Raw genomic sequence first — 13387 nt, forward strand, 5'->3', positions numbered from 1 at the left:
TCATCCAGGAGCTCCTTATAAACAATGAAATCATAGGTCCAGTCCTATTTCTATTTATTGTCTAATAAATGGTGCCTTGTGTCCCAGGCACTATAGGTACTAGGGAAGAGAAAAAAAATTAGGTATTTATTATTTCTATTTTCTTAGGGTTTCCAATCACATAGGGAGATAAATAAGAGGTACAAATATCTCTGGCATACAATAATAAAGCAGTGAGTGTAATGCGACACAAGGACCAAAAGTACTTGGAAAAAGGTTATAATCCAATGGGCCAATCAGGGAAGGACTTGAGAAGGAAATCAGCATTTAAGTTAGGTAGGTAGAAAATTCAGTAAGTGAAGAAAGAGAGCAAAGGAGATGTTCCAAGCGTAGGGAAAAACACAACAAATCTATACATTAAAAAGACTAGTCCGGCAGCAGTCTCAAGGACGTTCTAGCAGAGGGAGAAAAAACACATCTCTGATGAGACTATTACGACACAATCTGGGTGGATGATGATGATCTACACAGGGGAGCAGTGAGAACCGAAAGAGACTGAGAGAGATTTCAGCTAAAGCTGGAGTAATTTCAGTTGCTGAAATAGCAATGAACTGAGTCCTAGTCTAAGTTCCACCACTAAATGACTGTATTACCTTAGGCAAGGCACTTCATTTCCCTGAGTCTCAGAGGTTCCTCCCTCTAATGGATAACGAAAGCTGATATTTCAGATAGTGCTTTAAGGTTTGCAGAGCACTTTACAAGAACCATTTGGGTTTCAAAACCATTCTCTATGACAGATAGAGGCCATCATTCTATTTTACAGATTAAGAAAGTCAGACAGGGAGAGGTTGGTGACTTACACAAGTTCACCCAGCTAGTGTCTGATTAGTCAGTGGGATTAGAACCCTTCCTAAATCCAGTACTCTCCCCAATATGGAAGCAGCCCTACCCCCAATCTAAGAGGTTTGTGACGTCGAAAGTTTTAGCTCTAGCAATCTATTATTCTATTTGTATATTTGGTAAAAGCGACTAACTTACCTTACTATTTTTTTCTTTTTCAAACTGCTCTTCAAATTGTCTGATTTTCTTCTGTAGTTTCTTGACCAACTGATAGGGTGTTTTATCTTCCCTTCTGTCATCTTTTGAACTAAAGGATGCTCTTCGAGTCCTGATTTTAAAATTAAGAGATACCCAATGTATACATTTACAAGGACTAAAGGAACACCACTTAGTATTATCAGCAAAGATAGAATGAACTAATGCAGATTTTGAGGAACGTAGAAAGCATTTTTTAAGATGCTCTTTCCCAAAAAACATAAAAAAGTAAAATAAAATAAAAAGATGCTCCTTCCCAAAGATACCAAGACCACAAAGTTGGTCTACAATGCCATATCAGTTTTGCTAAAACCACAGAATACAAGAAGTTCATGTGCTATAGATTGTAAAGTCAGCTAATACAACTTGTGCTTTTGTTTGAAATTGTTTAAAACTGATTCAAATTTATTCTTCAAACTGTTCTGACTAAATAAGGGAAACTAATCCCTAAGAACATTTCACGGGGAAAAAATCTACCAGAGAAAGTCGGCTTAGGAGACAGGAAGGTGGTGGGGTTAAGGTACAGAGAAGCAACTAAAAAGAACAATAGACACGACCTAGAGAAGCTTTATACTCTTAGCAGCATCACACCCACCTACAGTCTCATTGCTTAATGCCTCTGTACAGTGGCAGCTGGGCAGCAGAACCTGAGGAACCCACATGGATGACTTCAAGAAAGTTGTTGGTTTGGGGTTTTTTTTTTTTTAAATGAATGATTCTTTCAATTAAACAAAACATTCACTCAGTACAAATTTCTTTTCATAGTTAGCAGTTCTAACACGTTACGAAAGGAAGATGCATACCTGGCAAAGGAAAGAGCTTTAGATGAAGAATCCAAAGTTTCTGGATCATGCAGGAATCGCTGGCTTTGTCCAAAATCTAAACTACGATGTGACAATACTGGTGGACAATCTTCTTCAAGAGGATGATGAGTCATTCTCCCAGCTTGTGGGGAAAGTTGAGCTTCTCCAGATTCAGAATCCTCCTGCCAAGACTTAAAAGCAGGAAATGGCTCTGCAAAACAGAACACACAGAAATGGTACCATGGGTTTCTTATTTCCAAAAAAGATAAAGTTTCTAGTGTTAAAAGCAGCTATATGCTTATAACCAAATGTAAAGGTCACTTAATTAAAACTAGGTCCCCATTCAATCATATTATATGCTATTTCACATAATAATCTTTAAAATATTAATGCTTCTAAATGTTAAGTTCTCCATGAAATATATTATTATAATAGCTTTAAACCATTACAGAATAATTTTTCAATAGTCTCCACATGAATTTGAGTTTTACATAATGGAATTCCTTTGTGTGTGTCTTGCGTGTACATTTTTTAAAACAAATTAAAGAGACAAGAAGAGAGACACTGTCAAGTTGTTTGAATATTAAAGGTTAGTTGGATACCTTTCTTTTAACTTTTCTCGTTAAAAAGAAATAAAAATGATATTGTTCAGAAAAAACACTTTGTATTTACATTCCAGAAGAAAAGAGCCAAATCTTTTCAAATGAGTCAACTGGCTCCTGGCTGTCAACTGGAACTGTTAGAAGATGTCACAGCTCTTTCAAGAACAAGAGGCTCTATGTTATGCTAGAGAACTCATTTACCAACAGGAGCCCTTACAGGGGCCTGCTGGAGTTTGGAAAGCTCCAAAAATGACTGATTTATAGCCAGTAAACAGCTAATTTATCTGATAACAGAGAGACACTAAATTTAAAGTCTATTAATCTTTTATGGAATTCAAAAGCATAACATATTTCAATAATTAAGAATAAAAAATATTAAGTCAAAGCCTGTGGTAATAATCTTATTATGTTTATTTTATAGCCTATACTGAACTGAAAATGTGTTAACATACTTTAACAAAACAACTGCATTCACAAGTCAATAAACAAAGCACACAGACAAGCACTCCACAAACACTCCAAATACAAAATCAACTTCACATACCATTTGAAACAAAGAAGTTTGACATTTATAGATGAAGGGTGTTTTTTTTTCTCCAATAAAACAGTAACAGTTTAACATGGGCATTAATCGGATCAATTTTTTTAAAAAAATGTTTTTTAATTGTCTTTAATTCTCAGAGATTACTTGACAGTGTCAAAATTCAAATGTGCTTTTTCCCTCGTCGTGACAGCTAAGGACTGCCTAGTAGATTATTTTTACATTTGTCTCTAGGTACTTTAGAACAGTTAATATTTTTTCAGAGCAAGAATATACCTCAGTTTCATTCTGCCACCAAGATAAATCTGATAACTGACTTGAATTCAAAGCGTGCAAAACACAACAAAAACTCAGCAATAAAGTGATTTTTTTTAAAAAACACCCTTGTACCTGCTTCCCAATGAATAAGAAATCAGTAGCAAGTATTTATAAGAACTCTCCTGTTTGGGGAAAGAAAGGGGAAAATAACAAAAGCCATTTTCTCTGGGTAACATTTTTACCCATAAAGACATTCTCAGGAAATGGGGGCAGCAGGAGAAGGGCTAATTGTAAGGCAAACAAATCATAAACCATAAAAAGGCAGAAAACTAAACTATGGTGAACCATACTTACCCTCCCCATCTCTCTGCAGATGCATTGTTTTGAAATCAATGAGGGGGAAAGTGATAGGGCATGACGCTAATAAAATGGAAAAAAAATGGCAAAAATACTAAAGTGAACACACAGCACAGTCAGAACAAACCATACACATAACTAACACAAAGCCGAAAGATACAAAAAACATTTTCCTTGGCCAAGTTACTCATTCTACTCTTCAAAAAAGTTTACCTAACAAAATAAGTACTGACCAAAACTTTGAAAACAGACAAACATACATTTCCATTTAAGCAAGGCAAAAAAAAATTAGGTATTTTATTTTTATTTAAACATAACATTGCAGGAAATGGAAGCACCTGATTGGATATATTTTTTTTAAAGTCCTTCCTACTGTATTACATTGAGAATTGCACAATAACATCTGCATAGATCTGTTCCTGTTACATTTCATTCCAGACTTAGATTATAAGAGTTTAAGAAGAAGGGGGTATACTTCTTTTCAAGATCCAAGACCTTTTTTTTTTTAAAACAGCTACAAGTGATCATTCTGGGGCTAGCTATATATTAAAAATCTCCCTCAAATTTCATTCCATTGACAATGCATTCAGCTCTACAAAAAAGAGCAGTCTCATATTTATGTAAGGGAGAAACAGGTGAAAACTCATTAGGAATCACCCACTTCTTTGCTAACTAGCCATATGACCTAAGAGATTCCTATTATCTCAGGTCTCTGGAGAGCGTAAGTTATGTAGTTGATGGATTAACATAACATTGATCTCATCAAAGAAAGTTGCTACTAATTCGACTGTTAGTGAGAGAGTGGGTAGCAAAGCAACATTTAGAAGCAAAAAGCATGCCAAACTGCATGTCTACTTTGAGCTGGTGAGAATATGCTACATCAGATGTAGTCAACAGCTACGTCTCTACATTAACAATCTGAAATCACTGGGGAGGTATTTTTTATGGGTCACTTGTTTCTCCATGAAGGATCTCCTTATCTATCCTGAAACCTAGTAACCTACCTTGGAGGATGACAAAGCCTACAAGTACTCTTTTCCCTTCTTACCCCACAATGAAGGAACAACATAACCCAGGTGGTAGTTATCAGAAGCAATTTCCCCAATTCTGGGGTACTTTCAAACAGGTTTAAAAAGAACAAAGAGAATCTGTATTCAAGTGCCCTATGAGACACTCCTGTCACTAATTTCAAAACATGTGTAAATCTGGAAGAGAAAAGAAGGGAGAGGGACTCTCTTCTTCTGTTTCCCTTTAGGGTAGGCCATAAGGCCTTTACATAAAGAACTAACTGTACTCTCCTAGCAATAAAGAACAATCACTATTTCATACTAATTAGTTACCCTGAAACCAATGATCCCAAGATGCTGCTTTAGTCATCAGCATTTTCTCACAAGACACAGGTATGCAGTATTCTGGCTTTATTCTCATCTCAGAGAAGCCAACTGCTCATTTAAGAAAGATGCCTTCTATATATACAAATAAGAGTCTTCTCTTAAAACTGATCCTTAGTGATCTAGATCACCTGTTCAACTCAAAGGGTCTGCTGGATCACTTAGAGGTAAATACATTTGAGTTGCAATATTCTACTACCATCAGTAACATCTGTAAGATGTTAATATGAGTTCTAAATGTTTTTATTTAGCAGAGTAGTTATTTCTTAAGAGGAAAACAAAGTTGGCTCAAATTCAATCCAGGTAAGATAAGAGTGATATACTATTGAGCATGTCAAATATCTAAACCAAATAAAGAAAGACAGCTAAAGAGATTAACATGAGAAAGCCTTAAAGATTAAGATTAGATGTAAAAATAAAAACATAGATGGTTAAGAATTTTCACTAAAACTACATCTATTATCCATAATGTTAACACTAATTCTTCAGACTACACCCCTAGTCAATGTCATCAGAGAGGTACAGAAAAGGTTAGTTGTTTCCTTAGGATGATACACTTAAAACCTGATTTAAGAATCAAACAAAGTATTAGATATTTCTGGGTGAAGAGGTATGCAACAACGGATTGCTTCTATATTCATAAGTGCTATAACTTTCCTTTTAAATTTATATTTAACATAGACCTCTTTTCTTTTTTTTATGCAAATCCATGCCTATGGGGTCACTGTATTGTGTTCCCCTTAGAAATGTCCCTAAAAACTATTTCTATGAGAATTTTTCTAGGACCTGGCCTAAACACAGATTTTAAAGTCCTATCAAAAAGATCATCTTCCTCACTCTTTCTCATCCAGCTAATAAGACTGGCTAGGCCCCTTACTGCTCAAAGTTTCCCGAAAACTTCACACTCAAACATTATATCACAACAGAAATATAAACCTACCTGGCAACCCCACCTGACGAAAAATTTAAAAAATAATCTGGGGCTTGGTGAAGGGTAGTCGTCTACCTGCTTTTTGTCAATTCAATTACAATACTGGTTTTATGTCAATTCAATTCACTTAGAGGGGAAATGGATAAAAATTACCTTCCCATTTATCACCATCAGAAACACTCTTCAGCTCTAAATGGGGGATATGCAAACATGCTGCTTCTCCATGAACACCACCACCACTTTCACCTCCTGGCACTTCTGATTCAGTGTTGGCATTCAAATCACATATCTTGCTACTAGAATCCTATATTTAAAACAAGGACTACATTTAACAACAAAGCTATCCAGTTTTAAGTAACAAGAACATGTCTATACTGTCTATTACAGCACATTTATGCATGTATAGCCAACCAACTTGTCCACATTTTCACTAACTTACCATCAAAATTTTTAGTTTTACATACCCTCTTGGCAGAAAATTAAATACAAGGGGCTTTCTTAGGCTCCAGAAAATGTTTGTCTTTAATCCAGATTCTACCAAAGTACCAACCCAAAACAGCCATGTCATTACAACATACTTGTTGTCAGTGATGAAATTTAAATCCTCCATTCAAGTTCAATCAAAAGCAATGGCTGTGTGAATACAAAATGTCAAACATTCTAACGACTGTAGAGTGCAAGGGGCAATGGGGACGAGAAAACTAAAGAAATGATACATGCTTTTTGAAATCACATAATAAAAGGAAATTCTTACCAGAGCCAATTGTGAAGATATGCCACTGTCATCAAATGGCATGCACTCATTCCTAAAAACACAAAACAGACTAATTAATCTTTTTAAGAAAAGACTACACAATCAATTAGACAGTTCTTAACTGAATTCCTTTCTTCCCCAATACAATTAGCATTTAGAATGTGAGAAGAGAAACTGGCAACTGGAGGTATGTACATTCTTTGGAGCCCTATATGTGGAGAACATCACACTACCCAAAAAGATCCACAGAATCTCTTCAGATCTACAAACACTGAATAACTCCTCTCTACCACCCCTCCAAAAAAAATCCCCCAAAATAAACTATTTTTGAAAGCGAAAATCCACAACAAATGGAAACCAAGGTACATTGGAAAGAAATTTTCTACACAAATGTCACTTGTTTCAAGTAGGTTTGAGGGATTTTTTTTTTCTTCTCAGAACACTTACTTGTTGGGTGTAAATGGCAACTTAAAAAGTGAGGATGTGGATGAATGTATTTTGTAAAAATATACAACCCATGGGAGAAAAGGGAGCTCTAGTTACAAAATCATAGTTCTAAGACATTCTTCTTCCCTCAAAATTCAGAATGAAGGCAGATTTTTTTTTCCAATTAAGTTATATCACTTTAAATTTTCACTAAAAGATTTCTTCCTTCCTACAAGGGCAGTGGTGTAAGAAAATGTGTTAAAAGGTTTAATATTTGGCCTCTACCTATTTTCTCAATCAAGAGTACAGGTAGTATTCAAATTCCAAACATAAATGCAAGAACTGTGGAAAACTCTGACAATTTACATATCACTATACATTTATGTTGCTTCCACCTGGCTATTCCTTTACCCAGAAAGGGTTCATGATCACAACTAGGGTTAAGAAACTAAAACCTGTAACCCATTTTCTCACTTTGGTTCTTGCTGGGTGTGTGCGGACTGAACTGAGTAAAGCTATATTTTTATAGGCCCTAAGGGCTCCATTTTATGTATTACTATAATGCTAAGTAGTATCACAGGCGATCTAGATACCTAATTCTTAGCAGCGTAGGTATTAAACATGCAAGTCTTAATTCACCTAACCAACGTGCTCTTTGGTTCCAGAAACAAGTTTGCTAACCTACACACAAGTTGAAGAGGGAAGAGGTTTTCCAAAAAGATTGAGTCCTCACTAAATGGATCCTTATTGCTCTACCAGATCCAGATGTCATCATTCTGGGGATGCCTGTTAATGATGTTAATCTTACATCTTCAGCCCATAGCTTCAACACTCCCTGGGCTGGAATGGGGATCATTCCTGCCTCCTGAAAGGAAGCAAAAGGAACTACTGTGAGCAGGGAGTCTGTGGACCTTAAGAGTTTGGGGATCCTCCAGAGACATGACTCCAAAGAATTTACTTACTCTCAGAGAACAGGTTCCCTACTCACAATTATGTGATGCATTGAGGAAGTGAGACAGTGGCATTAAAACAACTCTGGCCATGGCAACTGGCTATTATCAATTTGGCAAGGAAGCTCTGTATTTCCCAAGTTTCACAAAATTGACTACTATTTCATTTGCAATATACTCTTTCAAAGAAATGTAAGTAACCCAAAGCACTAAATAAATCCTTGATTTCCTAAGAAAAAAGTATTTTTTTTTCAAAGCAGACAGTAAAACAAAGCATGTAACAAGAAACTGTCATATGACCTTAAATGTGTAACAGATACAAGTTCTGCTTGGTATATTTAAAAGCACTCTGGGAAGCCTATATTCCCAAAAAGGTACCAAAACTCTACATAATCATTAATTAGAATACTCATTTAGTCAAATAACTGCTTCCTTTGTATGCCACCCAGGGAGATACACAGGTACACCTGTTTAAATATTAGAGCACACCAACGGTGAGTTCAAAAGGGAATGGAAACATCCAATACATATTTGTGGAAATAGATGTTACCCCAATCTATTAGTTATCCCTACTTCAGATACCTAGAATTAACTAGCTGAAAAAAATCATTCAAGATGCTAACAAGCAGCAAAGCATATTGTGAAGTTTTGACTTGCTCTAAGAAAAACTCAAAAGTTCTAGCTATTCCTAATAATGAGGGCAAGTGCTGGTGTTTTTCCTGAATACTTTCCAAGGAGGAATTGTCAAGCCTACCTGAACCACTATACCATGGTAGAAATGTATACTTGCAAAGAACAGTCTTTGCAACTACAATTAACAAGATGTTTGATTCTTATTACGTCCTAACAATCTGTGAATACAGACACATTCATTTAAATTTCAAACGAAAAACTGAAGAGTTACAATTCCCTAAATGAATCAAGGAATCAAGGAAAAGTAATAACACCTACCTCTGAACATCTTCATCTTCATCATCACTATGTTCAATACATGGCTCTAACAGTATACCTAAAGACTGATGACAATAACATAATCATTACTATGTTTAATCAATGGAGGTAATATAAGTTAATTAATGCGGGAATGAATACACTTTGACAAAGAATTTTAAAATCTCAAGTACTTGTAGGGTAAATGGACAGTCAAATGTCCAACTCCTTTACTCTTTTATCATTATCATCTAAATGGTGAATAGGACCCTGATATCATTTAGTACAGAGAAGAATAACAATACCAATTTGCCCTTAAAACAAGAATGTTATCAAAACAAAGTCAGGAGGTCTTGCATCAGCCATTTCCACACATGACAGAGAGTCAGTCCCACTGAAGGCATTCCTATATTTCCACAATCATAGTGCCTACCTCCAAAAAGGAAGTCTCCCTATATTACTTCTCTTTGCTTTTTCTCCCTGGCTGTTAGCACATCTGTAGATGGGATTCCAGGAAGCATACCAGTAATAGTACCCAGAGATTTTAAAGCATAATTTCACAAATTCTCTTATGTCAATTTTCAATTTCCTCATCTGTCAAAAGAAGGTTGAACTAAATTTCCTTCTGTTCATTTGGAAACCACCAGCTAAGATTGGGCATTACAAATATAAACTGACTACATTACTCTTTGACTTAAATTGTGTAATATTTCACCATGTTTTCTCAGTGGCTTTACACTTGCTCTTTGGTTATAATAATCACAGATTAAAACAATGCAAGATTCTAGATACAGATGTCTATATACCTGTACAAGATAGGTTATTTGCATATTAATGTTATTTTTGGAAAATGTTGCCACCTCCTTATAATTGTGTGGCTCTATTCTCCTCTGTTATTAAATCTGCTTGGTATTTAATGACCTAATGGCCTACATTCATTTTGGTGAGCTATAATGGCCCAACTTTTGGATGTTACTTTATGCTTACAGCCAAGGGAGGGGGGAGGAGAGGGATATCATAGGCTTACTTCTCTCTCCATCCCATATTCACAGAACCACTAAATCATGAAGGCCCTCCAAAAACCATCTAGTCCAACCCCTACCGGTCCCAGGAGTCTCTAACAACAACCCCAGTAAGTAGTTATCAAAGTTTTACCAATGAAGAAGAACTCAATATACCTTTCCAGGTACATTTCATCTTTGGGTAGCTCTAATTTTTAAGAATTCTTCCTTACACTGAGCCCAAGTCTGACTCCAATTTCTACCCACTGCTCCCAGTTCTGCCCTCTAGGACCAAGAAGAACAATGCAAATCTGCACCCCCCCCAAAAAAAAGCTTTAAGACAACTCTCATCCTCACCCCCAGCACCCTCAACAGTCTTCTCTTCTTCAGGCTAAATATTCCTGCTTACTTCAAGTAATCTTCATAGACAAGATCTCAAAGCCCATGCTAGACCTGGACACTTTCCAACCTATCCATATTCTTCCAAAAATGAGATATTCAGAACAGAATACAATATTCCAGATGTGGTCAGACTAAGGCAGAGTAGAGTTGAATTATCAAATCCCTTGTGATATTTTTAACCTAAAGAAATAATCTCAAATGAATACAAAGTCAGACTTAAAATGGCAAGATAGTCTCAGTCTGTTGCATCTCTCAGCGCAGCTCAGGGTGCAGTACTCTGGGTACTATTACCAGAAGACAAATGATAGAACTGACAAGTTTACGTTGTTTACATTTACAAGTTCACATTTACATTACAAGTAATGATTTACTGAGAAAATTTCTTTAAGCCTTTCCTATATACTTAAGGCATTCTTCCTTGTGTTAGTTACTTATGTCTTCTCTATTAGATTGATAGTTCCTATGACCAGGGATGAAGCCTAATTTATCTTTGTATCAAGACCTAGCACAAAGTTTAATATAAAATAAAGGTGTATTAAATGTCTGCTGAAATGGCATCAGACTAAAGAATGTAGACTTAAACCCAGGTCTACTGACTCCTATTATTTCTTGATTTTAACTATAAACAAGTCATTTGACCTCTTGTGATTCAGTTTTGCTCATTACAAAATGGATGGGATGATGCCCATACTACCTACATCACAGGGTTCTGAGAGAAAAATAAATTGTAAAACTCAGCAATACAAATGTAAGCTACTAAATTTCTTAATCTCATCAGCATACCTTTGCCACATAATGTACACAGAGAGAATATAGCAGAATCAGAATCCTAGAAAACGTTAGCACAGTCCTCTCACTTTACAAATAAAACAACTAATGCCAAGAGAGGGGAATTGACTTGCACAGAGTCATATTTTCATCTTGGGTATATCTAAATGATCACATATTCCAAATTAATAAGCTAGAGGATGAATGGGATCATTCACAATCTGGTCCAACCTATTTTTACAGACTGATTACACATTCTCATCCATTTGTGCTCCAACTAGACCAACCTACTTTTTTCCCCTGTACATCATGATTCATCTCCAACCTCTACACCTTTGCACAGATTGCCACCTATTATCAGGAACACTCTCCTTCCTCTCCTCTATTTCTTGGAACTGTTGGATCCTTTAAAGACACAGCTCAAGTACCTTCAAGAATACTTTCTTGATTCACCCCATGGTTACTGATCTCCCCTCACCTCCCAATCACTATATATTTGTTTTGTACATATCCTATCTCTCCTTAATCAACAAATCATTTGTGTTAGTTACTAAGCTATGTGTGGGGGACACAAAGAAAAAGTGAAAACAGTACTTGCCCTAAATCTGTGAACATGCTATTTCTCCCCAGTAGAATATATACTTCTCAAAGACAGAGGCTGTCCTACTTTTGTACATGTCCTCAGGGCCTAGTATATAATAGTATAAAAGCTTAATGGTTGATTGATAAATGACATTAAGATAATGCTATTAAATGAGCACATGAAAATATGGTCATCCTAAAAAGGTTCCCAAATCCCCTTCCTAAATGATTACAGGCATACTCTAATTTCACCTAATTACTGAATCAGTTAATTTTATCAAAACAATGCAGGTGGTTGTCCCAAAGCCTGTTAAAGCTGAATTTTTAACAAGAGTTCTCTATATTGGGATTTGGTTATGATGCATATGTATTGGTTAGGACAACACAGGTTAATATGGTCCATGGTTAGAAAAAGATATGACAAGAAGAAGGTATCAAAGAAATATTGGACAAATTTGTTAAGTTATCACTACAAACTAGCATTACCAGATCAGGGGTCAAATAATCTACAGCACATGTAATAAGGTGACACTAACAAACTGTATTTCAAGGCATAATTATAAAACAGACCAACATAGTCACAGAGATTCTTAAAGCTTCACATTATAATCTTTCTCCCTTGAAAAAATTGGCTAACTCTACTCTCAATGGCACACAGGAATATCTATTTTTAAAGGGGGGGAGCAGCTAGGTGATGCAGTGGATAGAGCACTGGCCCTAGAGTCAGAGGATATGAGTTCAAATGCAGTCTCAGATACTTATTAGCTGTGTGACCCTGGGCAAGTCACATAACTCTGACTGCCTCACCAAAAAGGCAAAATAGATAGATAGATAGATAGATAGATAGATAGACAGATAGATAGACAGATAGACAGACAGATAGATAAACAGATAAATAAATAAGCAAACAAACAAACAAACAAATAAATAAATAAATGGGGGGGGAAGGATAAGGAGGATATCCAAATGAAGTCTCTCCACTCAGCTATCAGCTGCTTACAGCCTTGAGAGACCCCCAGAAAAGGACTATCTTCTTTGGGATAAGAATACATTATTTGGTATAAATTGCTGGGAAAATTGGAAAGCACTCTGGCAGAAAATGGGTACAGATCAATATCTTACACTATTTACTAAAATAGATACATGGATAGATATAAAGGAGGATATCATAAGAAAACTGGAAGAACATGGAATACATTACAAATCAGACTTAGAACAGGAGAAGAGTTTATAAATAAACAAGAGATAAAGAGCACTATAAGATGTGAAATGGATAATTTTGATTACACTAAATTTAAAAGGTTTTGTACAAATAAAAGCAACATGGCCAAGACTAAAGGGGGAAATTAATAGAGTTTCTCAAATAAAAGTCTCATATCTGAAAAACTCTGTCAAATTTATAAGAATATGAGTAATTTCCCAATTGATAATTGGTCAAAGGATATGAATAGACAGTTTTTCAATGAAGAAATCAGAACTATATGTAGTCATATGGAAAAAAGATCTATATCATAACTGATTAAAGAAATGCAAGTTAAAATAACTTTGAGATATCATCTCATACCTAACAGATTGACTAAAATGATAGAAGGAGAAATGGCAAATATTGGAGGGGAA

The 13387-nt window shown here is 35.6% G+C and overlaps 1 protein-coding gene across 6 annotated transcripts in view; it reads right to left on the bottom strand.

Moving 5' to 3' along the window:
• The window catches only part of FAM13B (family with sequence similarity 13 member B), a 107747-nt gene that overhangs the window by 17664 nt on the left and 76696 nt on the right, over positions 1–13387 (bottom strand). For 4 of the 6 annotated variants that reach the window (XM_078150433.1, XM_021004977.2, XM_021004974.2 and 1 more), the window contains 6 exons: positions 9039–9103; positions 6712–6763; positions 6111–6261; positions 3633–3698; positions 1878–2088; positions 1018–1147 (listed from right to left, as the gene is read on the bottom strand). In XM_078150433.1, coding sequence (XP_078006559.1) covers positions 1018–1147; positions 1878–2088; positions 3633–3698; positions 6111–6261; positions 6712–6763; positions 9039–9103 — 675 coding nt within the window. The remainder of the gene's footprint in view (positions 1–1017; positions 1148–1877; positions 2089–3632; positions 3699–6110; positions 6262–6711; positions 6764–9038; positions 9104–13387) is intronic. The other 2 variants (XM_021004976.2, XM_021004978.2) reach the window with 1 other exon arrangement.

The sequence above is a fragment of the Phascolarctos cinereus genome, unplaced genomic scaffold (genome assembly GCF_003287225.1).
Source record: "Phascolarctos cinereus isolate Bilbo 61053 unplaced genomic scaffold, phaCin_HiC Scaffold_2;HRSCAF=192, whole genome shotgun sequence".
Taxonomy (NCBI): Eukaryota; Metazoa; Chordata; class Mammalia; order Diprotodontia; family Phascolarctidae; genus Phascolarctos; species Phascolarctos cinereus.